The sequence below is a fragment of the Oxyura jamaicensis genome, chromosome 13 (assembly GCF_011077185.1).
Source record: "Oxyura jamaicensis isolate SHBP4307 breed ruddy duck chromosome 13, BPBGC_Ojam_1.0, whole genome shotgun sequence".
Classification (NCBI taxonomy): domain Eukaryota; kingdom Metazoa; phylum Chordata; class Aves; order Anseriformes; family Anatidae; genus Oxyura; species Oxyura jamaicensis.
The window spans coordinates 6,524,876-6,545,805 of record NC_048905.1 but is presented as its reverse complement, the minus strand read 5'-3'; the positions used below and the strand labels follow the sequence as shown (position 1 = coordinate 6,545,805).

Genomic DNA, 20,930 nt, shown 5'->3' with positions numbered 1-20,930 from the left:
TCCTCAAGAGCAAAGTTACGGGTTTGAGAGCCAAGGCTGCTTTACCCACCAACAGAAAACCCACCAGAATATAGGTACACAATTTACAATCAGTAAATTAGGAAGACTTTCAGAGTTCACAAGTAAATTTACCTCTCTTTCTTGCGCTGGTTCCCAAAGTGGCATCTCTTCCATTATTCTCATCTCCTACATTTAAATCAGCTTCGCTATCCCTGAATCAGACTCGGGAAGCGTGCTAGCTAGTTAATGGGCTGTTAGTGCAATTCTGAAAGCTATCTTTGAAATACATTATTCATCTGATCTCACTATTTCACCACTGCGCAGTTTTCAAAAAACAGGATAAGGGGGCTATTATTTAACCACAAGAGAAAAATTAAATGGAGGCTCGTTTGGATACGGCTTTGGCATGGCTCATCTAAAAGATACAGACCCAGCGGGCAAATCAGACTTCTGGGGTCATTACTTACGTTGGCTGAATTTGTCTGCCTGGCCTTTAGGAACTACAAAAGCTAGGCAGTGGTTTGCTGCCAAGAAGGGAGGATTTTCCAAATAAAAATACCGCAATCGCATGCCTGGATATCTGTAGCTACTTGGAGAGCCCATGAACACCTCTAGGGTGCAGGAGCAAGAGCTCCCCATGCTAACCCAGGGCAGAGCCAACTCTGTTTAGGCAATACCTGCAACAGTTTGGTGACAAAAATAAAGTAAAACTAAGTCCCCTCTAGTACCTGGTTTGCCAGGAACGCAGCACTGGCTCCTCCAGGTCCCAGGACAGAGCACTGGGTACCACATCCGAGCTGCAAAACTTTTTATTAATTCAGCTGGGAATCCTCCAAGTTCCCTCTTGCAGCCTGCGTCTCTGATGCACATTTCTTCCCTTTTCCTAGTATTAAAGGAAAGGGCACATTCTGTTCTACGTCTGAAACACAGGAGCCTGTCAATCACGGTGCGATACACAACACCACTCGCTGCTGCACTGCAGCTGCTTTGTCACATTTGATGCCCTGAGTCACCCAGCAGCGCTTCTGAGGGTAGTTACGAGAAACTCCCCAGCACACTTATCTTCCCCTGAAAACAAGTGGAAGCAATCACTTCTCATCTCACCACGTGGAACATCTCCCGTTCTGCTCTTACGCAATCTTTGGTGTTTCTCTGGATATCTGCAGCGGGGTTTTCTGCCCGAGAGCAGACTGGTACGGGAAGCCGCCAACACCCCTCTCCGTTCTGGCAGAGACGGGCAGAGATGCTCTAAGTGCATCCCTTCCTGCCCCAACATGCCTTCCTTCAGTGAATTTGACATCACAGATGACTCTGCAGCCGCTCTCTATCCCGCTGAGAGGGGGGCTCGCCAGGAGCACTACTCCCCTTCTAAGCTAAGCAGCAGTATTAATCCATCTACATTCATGGAAGAGGCTCATAAGTCACCCAAGTCATGCTACGCTACAGCTACAGTTACATTTTAGACAGCAAAAGCAATAAGCAAGCCTTCAAAAATTGTTTCAGAAGCACATCATTTCAGCAGAACCTTTTGCTATCAGTCAGAAATATAGTTTAACACGTATTTCCACAGGAGCAGCCCTTCTTGAAAGGCAGGCTGTTTGCCTGAATAGAGGTTCTGTAAAATCCATTTGCAGTTTGGCATTTTGCACACAAGGTAAGGTCAGTAAAAACCGTTCTTGCACGCCAATGCCTACAGCTACCCATTGCTTTTCAGAAGCCACATGTAACGTGAGCGGGCAGGGAGCGAGGGGAAGGGTGCAGCAGGGCACCTGCTCCTCTACCTCTGCTGATAAATGTTTGTGTGGGTGCTGCGCGTCCCTTGAAGAGGTGCAACTACAGCAGAAGACGCACAAATTAGCCTTGTAACTTAAGAGGGGAGGCTTTAGACAGAGCCCCCTGCAAAGCATTCCCACCACCTGACATGGGTCGGCCGCATCCTGCTGCCTCAGCGCTGCGGTGCCACAACTGTGCTGCTCTGTCAAACAACCAAAAGCCATTAGTTTCTATTTTGGCTTAAATAACTTTGAAACTACATGAAGATGGCATTTACACTGAAACACGTCAGGCCAACCAAGAGCTGATAGCTTCAAAAAAATTAAAGATTTTCCTGACTTGACCAGCAGCCCTGAAGAGCTGGATTAGCTCCGTGTACCCAAGACTATGGGACAGTTCCCATGCACTGTGCTCAGCGCCCCTAAGGCTTCGAAAAGAAGCAAAAATACACCGAATAAGAGTCAGAGACTATGCTTACTGACAGTAGGTAAGTCTTATTCTTGAGTAATTTAAATCTGTCAAGTTGCATGAAGCAATTCCCAATGAGCCTGAGAGCTGCACGGGCTCAATTACAGTTCAGAAGCAGTGACACTACGACAACAAAAATATGCTAAGCACTTTCTGACAGTTTCTGGGTATCTGCTGGGGTTAAACACAATGAGCAAGCAGATGCCTCCAAGTGCAGTGAAATGCACAGGCATTTTTTGAAGTTTATTCCTGGTGGCATGTTTCTTCAGCAATAACCAGAGACGTTTGTTTGCTCCTTGGCATTTAGCATGAACATGCACAAAACTGTCACAAAAAAAATGGCAAGAGGCCAAGGTTACCAAAATTGTATAAATACCAGGCATGAACTTAGCTTTCTTTTTTAAATGCACTTATCTGTTGTAAAGTATTACCCATTGTGGTAGACTAATGGACTTTAATGCATTTTAGTTAAGACTCAGTCTCATGCAAGTTAAATGCTCCCACCGATTAGCTTAAATGTGTGCAGTAACATGTGCTCAGCAGCCTTTGTTTCTTTTATTAGGAAAAGGTGGGAGGGATTTGGTATTGTTGTTGGATTGTTTTTAAATGTCCATTGTCTGCTCTTGACACACATGCAAGCAGGTCTTCATCACGGAGTCTTCATTTAAAAGGCCTGTTCATAAGCACTGATATTTTACAGAAAAAAAAAAAAAAAAAAGAAAAAAACTCCAGGCTTTAAGCAACAGGTAAAATCAAAGTCGTGCCATCTCCCTTACACCGTATCTTTTTAAAGTAAAAGTAACGGCAGAACATACTTACATTATATAATCTCTAAAATTACACGGGCTATGTAGCAGTAGCTGCAACAAGCTTATGTTTTTTAATATTAAATTGTATTTAAATCCATTAAAATAAAACTAGAAAGCAAGCTTATTAGAAAGCTTGTTATTTGTTTCAATTGAATTGAAAATAGTATTTTGCTCAGTTTTGCCTTCATTTAAGGAGTGCTAATTTAATTTTAATTTGTACCATCTTACCTCAATCAACTTATTGGCATGTTCACGGAAAACCTGGGCATATTCTTTAACTTCTTTTTCGTTCCCATTCTTGGCAGCTTCAATCAATACTAGAAGTGGAACATTTGTTTCCAGAAAAGAATCTGATACATGGTCCATAACAGCTTTGCGGAGCTGAAATAAAAATGAAAGAATGAATAATTTTTCACTAGTGTTCCACTGCTATTTTCCTTTCACTGTATTAATACATAAAGCTTAAGTACTTCTGGTGTTGATCCTTCTTCCTTCGTGTGACCAAGATTTTCTCTGGTCTAAGTCTTGTCTATACACTTTTTGCTTCAATTTAAATTAAATCTCCTTAAGAAAACTGGATTAGTTATACAAGTGCAAGTCACCAGCTTGGCCACAAATATTGATTTAGCAACTCATATTGGTTTTGCCTGAGTAAATTTGCCACTTTCCCTCAGCTGATTAAGTAACATGCTGATTTAGCTTTTAATTTTTTCTACTAGAATAAAAATATTTTTGAATAAGCTTGATCCATATTCACATTTCCTTGAAAAAGGGAATATAGTGCTATAAAAAAAACAGAAAAAACAACTGACATTACATTACAGTTCTCAAAGAAAATAAGCTCTCTGAGATAAGACCATCAGAATTATAAAACGTAACTGATTATGTTTAAAACCCATAAAATATGAGTTTTCTTTTGTTTTATTTTTTAAAACTTTTTATCCTTTTTGCCATGAGTATGGTAAAGAATCCAACACCTTTATCACACAGTTCGCAGGGTTACATCTCCACCCCACGCTGCCGTATGAACCAGGTACTGGAAGTTTCTAGCTTTTAATTCACTTTTTAATTCACAAGAAGCAGGCAAGCCCTTTACAGTTGGAAGCAAATCAACAGATGAAATACTTCCAAGAGAGAAAACATGCAGAAACGCATTCATTTGTTTCAACGAGTATTAACTTCACACATTAATTACCTGTCTACGCAAGTCTCTGGTCTTTTTGGTCATTTTATCAATCGCAGAGTTCAGTGCATCGCTTCTTTCCTTACGTCCAGCCTAAAAAACAAGAGGCAGATGTAAAAAGGCGTTCAGGGTCAAAAGTAAAATCAGCATCATTCATTTCAAAACCGTCAGCTTCCTTACTGATTTAAGAGATTACACAGGTCAGGAGCAGAGCCCCCACCTCCCTGATACAGCACCATTCCTCCTGGCAGGAGCAGCTCAGGAGCATCTGACAACATACGGCTGCATCTTTAGCACTCATCAGCTCCCTTTCTGGAAAAAAGGATGATTTCCTGCATCCAGACTGCTTTTTGCTCCTCAGCAGCCAGAGCCCATATTTAAGCTGAAAGTTTGAGATTTCTCCGACAGCTCTGTCAACAACCACACGGTTTGCCCTGGATCTCAAGCCCCAAACAGCTCTTGCCGCTTCAGCCCTCGGTCTTTCCCCACCTTGGCTGCTGAGATGGCCCAGGTCGATGGGCTGCACCCAGATACCCCCACGCTGCAGATGAGGCAGGGTGCGAGCAGCCCCAGGGGCTGTGCGGCCCATGCAATGGAGCTCCTAGCACAGCTTCAGGCCTGACTATCACAGAAGGTTGCTCTTGAGCAGCCACTTGTAAGCCAAAAATCAATTATATTAAGGTAAAATCCTTATAAGACATTTGTCAGGGATGAAATCCAACATCAAATAAGTACCCAGGCGCACCCGCTGGGAGTCGGATCGCGCCGAGGCTCGATGCAGCAAGTTTCACATTAGCACCGTTGTTAAAAGACAGAAAGGGGACAAGGTGCGGTGGCAGCTTCTCTGCCCCTAAGCAGATGGTGGGCTAAAAATGTCCTAATTTGTACCAAAATGGGAGAGCCAAACACAGCAGTGGTGGTCTTACAGTGTCACGAGGAGGGTGTGTTTTTTTTTTCCTTATGTAATACAGCTGGTATGAGAGTTTTATGCAGCATGCTTTTTGTGACCACAAACTAATTTCTGAACTTCTGCGCCATGATGGGGATAATTGTCCTGGTGGGAAATAAACAGATAAAGAAATCTGCAGCACTAAGGTGAGGGCATGCCAATGATCAGTTCTGCAGATGCCAGGCTTGTTTGAAACCCTTGCGCAGGCAGCCTTGAATCTAAAACACGACGTCTACTCTACAGCAGAAATAAAAATTAAACAAAAACTGAGAGGGGGAAATTGGGATGTTGTCAAGTCATTATAGTTTAATGAATTTTTGAAGTTTTGTCACTTCCCTGATCAAGCAATTTGATTCTCATCACAAAAGGTAACTGAAAGCTGGCTGAAATTAAAACCAGGAGCTTGTTCCAACCATGCCACAGGCTCCAGCAGACCTGATGCTGGTCCGTTCTTCACACTCAAAAATGAAAGCAGGAATCTTGAAATAAAGTGAAAATGAATGCTGCTTTTTATTGAACAGCTTGCTGTTCCCATGCCTGGTAGACACAAAACCTGAAGCCTGCCCAGGCTGGAAGGGATTTGTTCAGCCTGCACCAAAGGCGGCTGTCACACGGCGCTGGGCTCTGTCCGTCTGCACCCGACGTGCCCCAGGTCAGGCAGCGGGCTCCTTGCAGCCACCAAGCCACCTGAAATGACTGAAATCTGCCAAGCGTCAGCAATCAAACCGAAATCCTGCTAGGAGACACAAACCTGCAATCGCTCCTGCTTTCAGACGCTCTAATACCCCTGCAGCACAACCATTTTGATGAACCCCGAGCATGCCGCCGTATGCGTGGGCATTTTCTCCAGGAGTACCTTTGCAGATGAGACATATACTCATCCATTAAAAAGAAAGCCAAACATTGGGCTGCTCCAAGAAGTGCCACTTTACTTCTCCCCGGGTGCCCCCGCATTACCATCTGAACGGGAGGCAGGAGCGCGCTTTTGATGTGAATCCACCGATCGCTTCCACTTTGCCGTCCCTGGCTTCACAGCACGGAGCAGCCTCGGCGCGCGAGGTCTGGGTCCCTTTCGGATGAAAGGAAACCAGGAGATGGTTTCCACTAATGGATGTTCAGTTCATGAGACCTGACCACAGCCAGCCCTACATAAAATGCCTTGAAAAGCGTGCAACGCATACATTAGAGCCCAGGCAGCTCCAATTTCATGCCGTTGATCTGTTCCTATTAAGCCGCGCCATGTACTAACACAGAAATAGCTGTATAATCCAAACCCAGCACATTTGAGCAAGGCAGCTCTGCTTTATTTCCATCTTGTTGGCATTCAGAAATTTTAGCACAGAAGCTTGTCAGGAAGTATTACGAGCACTTGGGACGGTCACGCCACAAAGCACCCTGCTAACTGAGCCGCGTCAGCTGCTAACCCCACACCTTCCTTAGGGCTGGGGCAGGGCAGGGGACGAACACAACCACACCTCTGCAGCTGCAGAGAGGGGACTGGGTCATTCCCACCCGAAACCACCGAACCCATTCTAAGCGAGGCCCTGGCCCGAAGACAAGGATGTCAGCTTGTGCCAGTCTAAAGTTGCTTGGCTTTTTTAAATATATATATACTATTTGCATAAAATTAAACAGCACACTTGCTGTGGGGCCAAGTGCACCTCGTAAAGTCCAAGCGGAGCCGGGCCCCTGGCTGCTCCGACCCTTGGCAGCATCTGGCAGTTACACCCCCCCCTCAGCCACGCCGATCACCTTGTCCAAGCCCCATGAATTTCACCCACCGGTTCCGCCCTACAGCTCAACAATTCCCGCTTAAGCTGGGCTCCAAAGCAATAAATCACATTTTAAAGGCTCCAAGTGAGTGCTCAGCACCTCTGGGTAATTTGTTCCAGTAACCAATTACTCTTGCTATTAAAAACTTGGCCCTTGTTCCCAGCCTGAACTTCCTTGGAAAAGCCCCCTGATGACACGGAGAGGAACATCTCCCAGCGAGCAGCTTCCACGCACGGGATTAGGACTGACCACAGCGAACCCCGAACGTTCGGGCTCCTGATGGGATTGTTAGAGGCTGTTAGACACCCAGCACAGAGCGCTGCTATCTCCGAGGGAATCGCAAGCCCTGCAGCCAGCGGTACCGGCAGCAGCTGATGGGTTCAGTAACTTTCATGGGGTCACGTTGACCACGCCAGTCATTTCGCATTATGATGCCACCACGCTGTCCAGCACAACGGATAACAAGCTTAGCCACACAGCAAATCTACTTTCTTTTAAATCAGATCTTCATAAAAAAGGCTAGAACTGGCATTAAAAATTGCACGTTTCCCTCACCCCGTCATTTTTTGCTCTTCCACCACCATCGCTAGGCTGCTAGGAAAGCAGCTGTCACATCCTTGCTCTTCCAACTCACGCAGCTATCCCCCGTTTTTTTTTTTTAATTGCTTTAAGCAAAGAAAGGGGATTTGTATACAAGGAGGCAAAGTGGAATCACTAACTCCGTCAACAAAGCATTCCCTTTGTAGGCCTGCCATCTGACTCAGAAACAAAACCCGAAACAAGTTTTTCCTGCAGCTACTAACATTAAAATCCAACCTCAGCTGATTCACAAATGTAAAAACGCAGAGCACGGCGGTGGGACTAAATGAACGCTATCTGAAAGCGACCGGGATCAGCTGTGCACGTACTACAATGCAGTTACGCGGCCATGTTTTTGTAGCTAAATATCAACAACTTCCATTATTAATCTCAGAGTTTCACCTAAGACCGGGGAGCTACTGAGGACCGGTGCCCCCTGCCCCACAGCCATCCCTCATGCTGCTCTACCCAAACAAAAAAAAAGGTCATTCACAGAGGGATTTCTGCTTCAGGTAATCTCCAAATTGTCTTCTAACCTGTTTGTAGAGCAGGCAGCACCACGGTTAATGGCTGTGATTGAGTAAGTGACAAATGTGCGCTGGGCATGCCTTCCTCTGGGCAGGCGGGGGGAAGCTGTACAGCGGCATGTGGCCGCTGAGGCAGGGCTTGGTGGCGAGGCAGTAAGATGTAGTGCTCAGATTCAAGTTTGTCACATGCTTAATTTTCACCTTGACACCTCGCCTAATTGCATGGCTACAAAGGATGGCCGCCCGTACTCCTTCATTACCCCCATAGCAGGGCTGCAAACAAATTCCAGGTGCAACAGTGCTGAATCGAGACCAGGAAGGGTGAGCAACGAAGCACGATGCGTGAATTCCTGCAGCGTTTACCTATCTGATACCTGACGGTCGAGGAGACAGGAGCATGTCCTGCCTCCTTATGGACACGAACGCAGAGTCTCCTGCAGCTCCGCCACAGCTCCCCGAAACACGGGGGCTGCACGGCATCTCCTCCATGCCAAAAGCGCAAGGAGGTCGCCCAGCCCACGTCTCCATCAAGTAAAATTAGTTGATTTGTTGTACTTCATAGGCTAGGAAGGCTTCCACAAGATGTCAGCCTAACGAAATGACGCTGCTGGCCTCGGGGTGCAGCTCTACTTGGCGCATCCAGCAGGGAAACCAGTTCCACTGCTGCGCAACGAGCAGGGCAAGGGGGAAGCCCCTGAGAGAGGCATTTGGTCCGAACACGCTTATACTCGAGAACAAGCTGGTTTTCCCCCATTTTTCCTCTTGGGTGTTACACGTGAGGAGTTTGGTTGTCACCTCGAAGCGCCTGTTCTGGCGGGAGGCTCCAGATGGCACTCGTACGTGGCTTTCCCCAGCACACAAGCAAGTTTGCAGTCTCAGAAGAAATGCAACGGTGGGAACTCTGCAGGCAGCTGGAGCGTTCTCCCAGCCCACTGCACCTTGACACCCCAGGCAGCTCCCAAGGCACAACGCGAATAGTAGCACAGAGTTTCATGTTCAAAAAAGAATCAGATGCGTGCTTTCGGTAATAGCCGGTACTTCACGACAAGCGTGCATAAAAACATGTTTTGCTGAGAAAAGCACCCATAAAGTTCGCGTTAACTGTTTCCCAAACAGGAAACCTGCTGGCAAGGTGCTAAATAGCCCTTGTTTGGTTACGGGCCAAAGAACTGAGAGCTTCAGAAAGGAAGCAACTTACCCTGTTTGAACACTAACTCTCAACTCCGTGCCAGATTACACAATCTTCACGTGGGAGGAACCTACCAACAGACAGCAATGCAAAGAAGCAGAACCCTTCCAAAAGTTACCTCAATTCAGCCTCCTGGGGATAATGGGAAGAGTGGCACAGGAGAGTAACCACCTTTGATCCCCGAGCTTTTGTCATTTTATTAAATTACACCCTTGGAACGTTATTTTAAATGTGTTATCGCATTTAAGCGTTATTAAAATTCAAATCAACACTTCAAATCAGGGTTTTGCACCAGCTGAGCGCTGTGAGAAGCACAGCTACAGGTACAGTCTGCAGCAGTCCCACAAGACAGCTGGCGGCTCAGGCTGGATTTCAGTTTGCATGTTTTTTGCACAGTGAATATTAACCACGGAGAAACTCTGTGAATAGGCTTGTGCAACTTCTTTATGCGTATTTCTTTCAGTCTGGAGCAAATGTGAGAGTAGTTAGCATGACAGTGCAATTTAATGCATTTACCCATTTTCTGATTTATCATTAAAGATAATTATTTTCCTGTGGTGGTTTTTTGTTTGGGGTTTCCTTCGTTTTTAAGCAGTTCGCCTTTCTCCATCCCTCCACTTCACTTAACACTTCCTCCCGAGGCATTGCTCTGCTCTGGAAGGGACAATCTGCCACAGAAACCAGGTACTGCAGTCAGTATCACAGCTATGCCGTGGGACCCAGAAGGGAGAAGCAGGCAGAAAAGAAGAAGTCTGAGTTTAAATCAAGAGCCAAAGTTTAATAACAAAGGTAAATGACTGTTTTCTTCTAAGACCTCCTCTGACAATCCATCATCTCCCCCTGGTAGCACAGGCAGTTTGTTATTCTCAGCTCATCCCAGTCCCGAGGTCATAAATGATACCTCGCTGCTACAGAGCAAACATTGTCAAGTGCCTCGCATCGCACCGTCGCTTTACATCTCAAGGTGAAAATAAAAGACAAGAGTAAAAGATGAGAGCTCCTTTGAGGCACTGGCAGCGGGAAGCTGACACCCCCGGCTCACCCAGATCAAGTCAAGGCCAGGGCAGCCTCTCCGAATGGCTGCTGCTCGCACCCAAATCCTAAAACCCCCAGGCGGCTCCAACTCAGTCTGTTCGCACGCCCCTCGGTGCCAGCTGTCCCGCATGAGAGCTTGCTGGGGATAAAGGGAGCGGGGAAGTTTTGGACCAGCAGCCAGTAACCAGGCCGTGCCACCAGCTTTGCAGGGTCACTGGTTCTGCAAATGCATCTCAGCTCAACAGCGTGCACGCTGGCCACCAGCTCCTGCGCCTACCCCTTGGCGAGCTGCTCAGGCAGGCACCGTGCTCACGGGGTGCAGGGGGACTGCAAGGAAGCCCTCCAACTGCTCCGAGCCCCGGCTGTGAATGCCAGGCTCACAACTTGCTCCCCTGCGCTCCAGTGCCCAGCAACAAGCGAGCACAGGAGTCAGGGCTTGTGGGAATAAAAGGGGAAAAAAAGAGAAAAGATTCCCCAGTTCTGTAACTGCGTGCTGTCAAGCTGGATTCCAATTAAGTTCTCTCCTGTGCTCTAATGCCAGCTTTGCTTTTTTTCCAGAAATTTCCCATCATGTGGAAGATTAGCTCCTGTCCTTTGTTCCGGGGATGTGTGCTGCACTTCCCGACACAGCAGCTTGCTCTAAAGGAGTGCTCTTTCTCTCCCCCTTTACCACTTTTGCAGGGACCCCAGTCGCACGCTGTTGTTATGCGGAGCTCCGGGCTGCCAAATCCCTCTCACCTCCCCGAGAGGCTGGTGCTAATCAGCATCCTCTATTCACACCGTGTACACTCTCCATCCAAAAGTTCCTTTCATGCAGCCAGGTTTAACAGGCAGCCGGCAGCAGCTAGCGTTAAGGCGCTTCCAACTGCAGCTCTGCGCTGCTCTCAGCGCCAGCTGAATCAAGCTAGCGGGCGTGCAGGGGGGAGCGGGGTGGTGCAAGGCTCTCCCCTGCCTCGCGTCGCGGGGACGAAGGACTCCTACGGCTGATTTTTCTCCCCCTCCATCGGTGGTCTTTAACGCGATCGCAGTATGCAGCACAATGCTTTAAAACAGCAAAGCTTCTGGAAAACCCAAACAAAAGGAACGTCACCAGGTGACGTCAGCCTATATACAGTCCTGTGTGGTCGCAGCGCATAAGCAAACCCATTCTTGTACCGCTTCCCTGAAAAGCTTTTCAGTAAATGCACTCATGCTACTCCAGGAGCTTCTCTCAGCAATAAGCCACCCATCTGCCATCAACAAGTTAGGACTAAAGGAACCCACAGCTGCGGAAAAAGAAAACGTGAGCTTCAATTAAACAGCTGAGCAGCCACAGAGGAAGAAAACTTGTATTAAGCATTGATTTAAAAATTACAGACCTGTCAGAGGAGATCAAGCCAGCGATTTCAAAAGGAATATTCCAAGAGAGCATCGTGGATTCAATTTTGCACTAATATCAAAGGACCCTAAAAAGCAGTAAATTATTCAAAGGCTATCTTGCATTAGAGCCTTTCACAGACTCACTGCGTTGAGTCTAAAACTACGACTGAATGCAACCTCCAATGTACTCAAAAGAATGGGTAAGTGTATGCATTTCTCTATACCTTTTAAATGAATGATGGGCTGTGTGGTACAGCAGCAGCTAGGTGCTAACGCACGTTTTGCTGAAGTGAACCTTGTGAAAGAAATGTTTTCCGATCGTGACGCTGTAATCCTCCGTAACAGAGCTAAAGGCTCGTCCTAAGTGTAATGTCCGAGTATGCCGTGCTTAGTAGTAACTTGTTTCTTGCATTTAGAGTAAGCTTTTCGGAAATGCATGGAAATGTTATCTGCAGTGAAATCTTCCACCGTGATGTTCAAAGTATACTGATAAGGATATCCTATCTTGTTGTTTTCCTAAATTATATTCTGCAGGCTTACATTTCAAGTGGCCATTAGGGGCTCGTATGCTGGCAGCACTATATGCAATGAGTATGGTTTTAAAAATGCTGCCTGCCTTGGGCATGGCTTGTCCACCAAAATGTCGCTGTGAGAAGCTGCTCTTTTACTGTGACTCTCAGGGGTTTCACTCAGTGCCAAACACCACTGAAAAGGGCTCTCTAGGTTTGTCACTGAGGCACAATTTTATTACTGAACTTGAAAGGGATCAATTTGCAAGCTTCAGTCAACTTACTTGGCTTCACTTAGATCATAATCAAATTGCAACAGTCAGAGAAGATTCTTTTCAAGGACTATATAAACTTAAGGAATTAGTCTTAAGTTCCAACAAAATCTTTCATTTGCCAAACACAACTTTTAGCCAGCTGCTTAACCTGCAGAATTTGGACCTCTCTTTTAATCAGTTGTCCTCTCTGCACCCCGAGCTGCTCTACGGCCTCCGCAAGCTGCAGACCTTGCATTTGCGCTCCAACTCCCTGCGGACGATCCCCGTCCGCCTGTTCTGGGACTGCCGTAGCCTCGAGTTCCTGGATCTGAGCACAAACCGCTTGCGAAGTTTGGCTCGCAATGGATTTGCAGGATTAATCAAGCTGAGGGAGCTTCACCTAGAGCACAACCAGCTGACAAAGATTAATTTTGCTCATTTCCTCCGGCTGAGCAGCCTGCACACGCTCTTCTTGCAGTGGAACAAAATTAGCAACTTGACGTGTGGGATGGAGTGGACCTGGGGCACCTTAGAAAAGCTAGATTTGACTGGAAACGAGATCAAAGCCATCGACCTAACAGTTTTTGAAACTATGCCTAACCTTAAGACCCTGCTCATGGATAACAACAAGCTGACCACCCTGGACTCCAAGATCCTCAGCTCGCTCCCGTCCCTCACCACCGTGGGCCTCTCGGGCAATCTGTGGGAGTGCAGCCCCAAGATCTGCGCCCTGGCCACCTGGCTGAGCGGCTTCCGCGGCCGCTGGGAGCACCCCATCCTCTGCCACAGCCCCGACCACACCCAGGGAGAGGACATCCTGGACGCGGTGCACGGCTTTCAGCTTTGCTGGAATTTATCGACTGTGGTTACATCCGCGGCTCCGACCTCCGCGGTCCCCACCACCGAGTACACAAAAAGAATAAGCTCCTCTAATTTCCATATGGGAGACAAAGAAATTCCAACCACGGCAGGCATGGTCGTCACCACCGAAGAACCTTTCCCGGAGCCAAACAATGCCATCTTCACTCAAAGGGTAATTACAGGGACAATGGCTTTATTGTTTTCTTTCTTTTTTATCATTTTTATAGTGTTCATCTCCAGGAAATGCTGCCCTCCCACATTAAGAAGAATTAGGCAGTGCTCAATGATTCAAAACCACAGGCAACTCCGATCCCAAACACGGCTACATATGGCAAATATGTCAGACCAAGGACCGTATAATGAATACGAACCCACCCACGAAGGACCCTTCATCATCATTAATGGCTATGGACAATGCAAGTGTCAGCAGCTGCCATACAAAGAATGTGAAGTATAATACCTACACGCCATCAAAAATTAAACCAGATAAGTAACCTATTTTAAAATTGTAGGGGACCTACATCAGATTCTAATTTTTACAAATGTTGACATAAAGCCTAATTTTCCAAGCTACTTAATGGAAGCATTGTTTATGGAGTGGTGCAGTATTTTTAAGTTTTTTTTAAAAGATAAATCCATAATATTTTCAGTGTTAAAGAAGCAATGATTGCATTCAACTTGCACTCCTAATGTTTAAGAGTCTAAAGAGATGCTCACCTCAAACTATGTACAATGTTTCATGTTATGTAATTATATGACTGTGTGTAAACATTTATACCAGAGTCTCCATATTCTACTTTTTCTAATGAAAACAGCCCGAGTGGAAGGAGATTGGGTATCTGTACAGAGATCTGCAGAGGAACATACACTGCATTTGTTCGCCTGCAGCTGTACGATCCCCAACATCCCAGCTGGCTCAGCTCACTTTAAAAGGCAGACTTGGAGGAAGATTTTCCTCCTCTGATCATTTCCACTCGAGAGTAAAAAGGGGAGATAAGGGAGAAAAAAAGTAACAAATGTTCAGGTGGGGATTTCGATGCACTGGGGACCGGTGAATTTATTTTAACTCCAGTTTTCCTACCTCCATATTCATAGTTTGGCTTGCTTAAACGTACCTTGCTAAAGCTCACAGCAAATACAGACAGGAGCGGTTCACACGATCACAAATTAATCAGGACGACTCTCCAGGCACTTGCAAAGTAGCCAGCGTTGCTTAATTGGGAAGGCTCGGTGCGATGTGATCGATTCTAAATATTAAAGGCATTTAAATCGCATTGGATCTCTGGTTTGACTGGATAATGCTTTTCATGAATTCAGCCTAATTACTTACGCCTATGAACAAACATTTCCACACCTTTTCATGTGTAAATACCCTTGATGCAAGTTTTTCTTAATGAAAAGTAAATATCAACTGCGAGGTTAAGAGAGAGGGAAGGAAGGAAGAAACCTCTCTTTGTCCCCCCGCTGCCCCCCCGGCTGAGGCTTCCTCTTGCCTGGAAGCTATTTTCATGCACTAACTCCACTGGTTTCTCTGGAGACAGAATTAGCCCCTGTAATATAAGCTCTCACTTGTCCTCCTCTTCCAAAATTCGAGGTAATTACCAATTCAAAACCACGTACCTTCTGATAAGTTAGGACGAAATAATTAGTTTATAGAATAGTTCACTGAAAAATGTTGTGTTTCTTACTTGATATGGGACAGAATCTAAACTAGTATGCCGTTAAAAATCATATATAAAAATATATATACACACACGCACCTCATTCCTAAGGAGCAATCTGATTTCTTTAGCCAGAAGTACCATATTGCTATTTATGATATATTCTGAAATTATATGTAAATATTTGCAGATCTATGCAGCGACAGTGGTACAGAGATGCCACGGGGGTGGGCGGGCGGGGGGGCTGCAAAGGATGACATTATTTTTAAGTCAACTGCTCAAACATTGTAAACGTTCTAACCAAAGTTCAAAGGACCAGAGGGATGGATTATTTTTTTTTAATATATATATATACATGTATGTATAACGAAAAACCGTGTCGTGTCCAATGCTGCAGTGTTAAACGATTACCAGCAAACACAGATGAAGAGAAATTCCTCACGGTGTTGACATACCTTGAACGAATCAGTAATTACAGTATGCTAATTGTGTTGTACTAAACTATTCCGCAAACTTTTAAAACAGAAAATCACTGCATAAAAATCTGTTTGCTATTTCACTCTGCTTTTATATATCTGTATTACCACTTAGTGAGGTATTTAGGGTGCAATTATACAACAGTTTGATGTTTTATTGTGAAATGAATTCGTCCAAGGCAATTATAGCAAGATAAGTGTGACTTCTGTTCAGATTTTACATAAAGGTTTTTTCAATTACTGGTTTTGAAGATATTAATTTGCATCACTTTACTTTTACATACAGTGCCCTTATTATAAAACAAGTATTTTTGTTTACTTCCTGTGACTCTGTACTTTAATAGAAGAGGTTCAGAGAAGACTGTGGTTTTCCATAAGATAACTTTGAACCCCCTTAACTGTTTATAACATGATGAGCCAATTTACATCCCTTCTAGGAAGTCCATTCCTGATTTTAGTACAATAAATCTGGTGAGGTAGGTGGGCAATGAGGGAATATTCCCTATGATAAAATCCCACGAGATCCAAAAGGCCAGACCTAAGGTGACAGATGCAAAAACTTTGTGCCTGTAGGTGCTTGCGGAGAGCCTTGCTTCATTCCTTACCACGAGCAGGTGCTCGCAGCTCTTCCCTCTGGCCCGGGCTGCTGCTGGGGCTGGGCAGACCACGTGCAGCGCCAGCCCCTCGCATCGTGCCAGCCGACCCCACGGTGTGTGCTGAGGAACTGGGGAGCAGATGCTCTGGGGACCGATTCCCACGTAGGCACCAGCAGAAACAGAGTTAGGACTGAGCTCATTAATTATGCTGGCAGCCAAATGATCTTACCCTCCAGCACCACCCAGCAGTCCGTACCGAGCCCGGTGTCCTCAGCGGCGTGCTGGGGGGAATTCCGCCCTGCTGCTCCACGCCCAGCCACCCGCTGCAGGGCTGTTGGAAGGGTACCAACCCAATCCTCCTTCACCAGTGCACCCACGAGCTGCCTTCCCAACTCCCCCAAAGCCCTCTCCATCCTTATCACCTTGAAATTCTGCCCAAGAAGAGTACTGACAGGTGTTCCAGCCAACAGGCAATGCTGGTTCAATCCTCTTCTGCGTCCCAGCCCAATTGTAAGCCGCTCATACCCGAATGCCATGGCTCACATCTGCCATTTCCCAAACCATTTGAAGCCAGGTTCCAGGCATAAATAGAGTAAGTCCATAAACATTACGTTTAGGGTAACGGGTACGCTAAAACCTGCAGGAGGTCAAACATGAGCAGCAAAGTCAACTGGGACTTCCTTGGGAGGGACAGCAGATTGCAGGGAAAGCCACTGTTCTGCACAAGAGCACCACAAGAGGCTGTTACTTCTTGCTTTATTTATTCATTTTTAAGTCACAGTCTTCCACTGACAATGGCTTGTGACTCTTCCAAAGAGGGGATTGTAATAATTGCCTTGTTTAGGGAACAGGAACCAGGATGATTTGGCTTAAGTTATCGGTATTCCTGTATGAGCGCTGCCTGACGACAAGAGATGTTAAATTGTTCACCCCAGATATCATCTGTGTTGTACAGCCTCGGTTTCAACAGATCCTAAGTGGCTCTACAGGTGCCTCACCACCTTCTGGCACAGCATCTTCAAGCCTTCAGGGCCTTTTAGAAAGGAAAACTCGTTCCCCTGCCTGTCCCACCCAGAGACCTCCTCCAGCCTCACTGATTCCCACCGATTCCTCCTGCCCACCCTTGTGTCAGTGAAACACAAACCCAGCAGCACAAGCTCCATTTTTGAGTCATCGTGTTGGAACAGGTCTGAATTAATGCTTTCAGCTCCCCTCTCGTTAGTCGCTCTGCATTAGATCATCGTTTAAATGCACACAACTAAGAATTACTTGATCAGGAGTAAAACGGGGTAGCGCTGAGCCTCCGACTGAAGCGCTCCTCTGCTAGTGGCAGCAGAGCTCCTGTTTCCTATCAGAAGGAAGCACGATTCACGCCACCATATCGATGTTTGGTTGTTTTGCTTTTCCCCCAAGCAGAAGTTACCCGATTTTGCAGAGCTAGGCCCAGCCCGCACGCATCCCCGGCGTCTCAGCTCCCGTCCCGTGACGCCCCTTGGAAGACAGCCCCCTATTGCTGACATGTACAACGGAAACATCCAGTGGCTTTAATCAGAAATCTGCACTTCACGCTTGTTTTTTTAATGTGCCTGAGCTTATTTCTGTACTACTTTAATGAAAATAAAGTTGATTTAATTTTGCGAGCTGCACAGCTATTAAAATCCATCTGTTCAGACCTATGAAACCTACCCAGAAAGCTGAATTTCATCTTCAGCTTTCCATAAAAATTAAGAGTTTAGGAAGGTACATGGCACATCTCCTCCCCCAGAAAGAAGCAGCAGCAAGGGAACAGCAGCAAAACCCAGAGGCAGCACCCAGCAGCTCCTCCCTCCCTCCCCATGCCCCTCTGTGCTGCAGTCCCATGCACCGAGAGCGGTGCCAGGCTTTTTAAGCACGGTGCTAGCGGGATGCCTGGAGATCGTCTCAGAGTCAGCTGGAAGCACAGCACTTCGTGTCTGGTATAAAAACCTTCCGAGAGGGATCTAGGGAGAGGTGACAGAAGCTTTGATGGATATAATCTGGCCTCAGACAGGACAAAACTTGTGTGATGTAAGGGCAAAACACCACGGGGCCTGTGCACCTGTGATGTACACACTGAAACTGCTAGCCTTCAACTACTCTTTTGTTAAAAAAAAGACAAAATACCACACTTTTTCTTTTCACCATCATGAAAACATTAGTGAGTGAACTAATCTACCAGCGTGGCAACCAGAGATTAAGAGTCCTATGCGCACTGTAATTAAGTTATGGTTAACGAGCCGATTCCTGATGGGAGGGGGTACAAGCAATGGAGCAAAATGGAGTAAAAAAGTGCAGTGTACAGAAAGATTTTGTTATTAAAATTGTGTATACTGTAAAACTGAATTTGCCTCTTTCTTCCTCCTTTTCCAAATAGAGGTGCCCAAAGCTCTTACACTGAGCACAGCCTACGTCCCTCGGGCCTCAGAGGGCCTCAACATTTTCCACGCTGCGTTTAGGCCACACGGCATCACACACGGCCCTGGCTGCTCGCTACAGGAAGCAGAGCACTTCTCAGCCAGGACACCTTGACTAGCAGGAGTTGCTCATACAGCAGCGGAAGGAGCGTGGACCCTCGTTCCCCTGGCAGGGCAGTAGCTGGGGCGCCCTGCCCTGCCAGGAGATGTGCAGGGACAAGAGACCCCTACCACTTAGAGATGTCAGACGAGCAGCACATCGCCTCAGCTTTGAATTACAGCAGCCCAGGAAGCACACCGGGCTGCACTTCCCTGACAGGTGTCCTTAATGAACATGGTGTTCAAAGCTGTGCTTCAATAGCACGAGGAAAATTTCTCATGTAGACAAGTGACAAGTTCACAGACACAACCTAACAGGCTTGATATAACAGCTGAAGAAAAGGAGGAGTTTCAGGATGTTCTAAGGTGACTACATGCACTGAGCTGCCTGCTAAAGTCAGTTTAGTAACTGAGCCTGAGCTGCATTTGCATTTTTCTTGTGCAGAAGGTTTGGCTACAACAAATTCTCCTAAGTTCTCAATGCCAGCTGGCTAACCACTCCTCAAATCCTTCTCATACTTGAAAGCAGCACATGATAAACCTATTTTCTTAAACATTCAAAGAGACCAACTTTAAGACAAAGGCCATCTTTCTAAAATGCAAAGCCAGTTGCTGTCACAAGGAAAGGCAGGATGCGTAAGAAAAAAAATAATGCTCAGAAAATACTATGCAAAACTCTTAAAACCAATTAGTAACAAGGAAATAACATCCCTAGCAGCTAGCTTTTAAACGTAGGCTGTGTTAAGACAACTGCAAAAAAAATTGAGACTCAAGAATCTGGCCAGAGAGGACTGCACAAACGGACGGGGAACTGAAGCACACCCAGGCGAGCGCCGCCCGCCTCCTCCCAGCGGGCGTGCAGGCCAGGGACAGGGCTCAGCGCAAGCATTAATCTGCCCATAAAAGCCTCAAGTTATGTTCATAAGAAAAGGTTCTTTATTAAATTGTTCCCTGTCAACAGTTTCATTACCATTAGGTAGTAGGAAAACAACTGTACTATTAAAAGCTTTACCTGTCATATTTGACATCAGGAGCCCTGTGCTCTGGGAATTATCCCGTGAAACAAAAACTGACTACAATTGCCTCATTCACTAGATTCCGCCTTTATTTCTGTGCTGAATGACTGAAGAGGTTTGGCTACTGAGGGCATTCAGCAAACACTACCAGGCTTAAAGGTAACCAAAATATTTTAGTTCTTCTGCTGTTTTTAACCAATAAGGTCTTACAAATTCTCTCGAGCCCAGCACAAGGTCATCTCTCCAATATGTGGCACACACACGCAGAACTAAAGTGGTATTCTCCACCACCAGGACATTTTAAGAAACTAGTACATCCTCCTTTAAAAAATACGGAATTACATTATTTTAAATGCAGTTCAAGCAAGTTAATCCTGTTTCCTCCCAGCACTCTACTACTTGTACGCTGAATACTTAGACAACCTAGACCAAGTGCTTTTACTTTTCTCTCCCAATTCTCTACCCTAAAAAAGGGTGCTGTGCTTCCACTGTTTGACATGGGTGTATTATGCTTTATATCCATTTAGAAAGCAGCCTTATTTCATGAAAAGTCTGAAAGCAGAAAATGTTCATCCATCAAGAAGGTTCCTAAATAATGAATGGGTCAATTCTTTACAGTCAAAAGCAATTAATTTTCTGTATTATAATCAGAAGAATAAATCTGAAAAATCCATTCTAATGGCTCTGAATCCGAAGGTAGCATGGCAGCTGAATTTTTAATTTTAAAATACAAGAGCAACGAGGACTTCTGCTGTTTAAACATACAATCTTCTACCAAACAGAACAGCTTTACTGCATATTTAATAGGTAGAACAGGTTTTGTGAGACCGCATGAGATTAAAGCCAGCACTAGATACAGGAAACACATTTCAAGCAGAAGGGTCCTTCCAAGATGCTTCCCAACCATACAGCTACAGAAATCCTGAAATATCCTTTATGAAGTATACAAAATATTGCAGAAAAGCTTATTGCAAGAAGTAGTGCTACTTATGTTTGCAAAGAGCTAAAAATATTGAGAAGAGTGTGAAAATGAAATCCAGCTCAGCCCTGCACTAAGTACTTTTCTCATGAGCTATTTGCTCTTTCCTTTAGCTCCTAAATAATCCATCACACACCCTGAACCTCTGTCTCAAAAGCCATGTGCCTGTTAACTGGGACTATCATTTCCTGCCCTCAGACAGATTCCTTCAACCCTGATACCACCTTAAGATTTTAATCTTTCAGAGAAGAAAAACTGTCGTATTAATCGAGCTCTTACTAAAGCTAATAATGATCCAATCTGTGAGCAGCGGGAATATGGGCAAAGGGATCAGGACGCAGACGGTAAATGAACTCCGGTCACCGAAGAGACGGCACAACGGCTCACAACAGGAAAACACGCG

The 20,930-nt window shown here is 45.8% G+C and overlaps 2 protein-coding genes across 5 annotated transcripts in view; one reads left to right on the top strand and one right to left on the bottom strand.

Moving 5' to 3' along the window:
* CTNNA1 (catenin alpha 1) overlaps positions 1-20,930 on the bottom strand; it is a 97,999-nt gene that overhangs the window by 42,701 nt on the left and 34,368 nt on the right. Inside the window, exons 1-3 of one of the 2 annotated variants that reach the window (XM_035338303.1) lie at positions 6,140-6,340; positions 4,246-4,326; positions 3,279-3,431 (exon numbers count right to left, since the gene is read on the bottom strand). In XM_035338303.1, the coding sequence (XP_035194194.1) occupies positions 3,279-3,431; positions 4,246-4,326; positions 6,140-6,142 (237 nt within the window). In that variant the 5' untranslated portion in view covers positions 6,143-6,340. Of the gene's footprint in view, positions 1-3,278; positions 3,432-4,245; positions 4,327-6,139; positions 6,341-20,930 lie in introns of those variants that run through there. The other variant, XM_035338302.1, reaches the window with a different exon arrangement.
* On the top strand, positions 10,986-15,650 carry LRRTM2 (leucine rich repeat transmembrane neuronal 2). 3 transcript variants are annotated; one of them, XM_035338304.1, is made up of 2 exons: positions 10,986-11,844; positions 12,179-15,650. In XM_035338304.1, exons 1-2 carry the CDS (start codon positions 11,841-11,843, stop codon positions 13,723-13,725), a joined length of 1,551 nt encoding a protein of 516 aa, XP_035194195.1. In that variant the 5' UTR covers positions 10,986-11,840; the 3' UTR covers positions 13,726-15,650. The 3 variants fall into 3 exon arrangements, with proteins under 3 accessions (XP_035194195.1, XP_035194197.1, XP_035194196.1); XM_035338306.1 differs by having other exon boundaries at positions 10,988-11,844; positions 12,628-15,650; XM_035338305.1 differs by having other exon boundaries at positions 10,988-11,844; positions 12,607-15,650.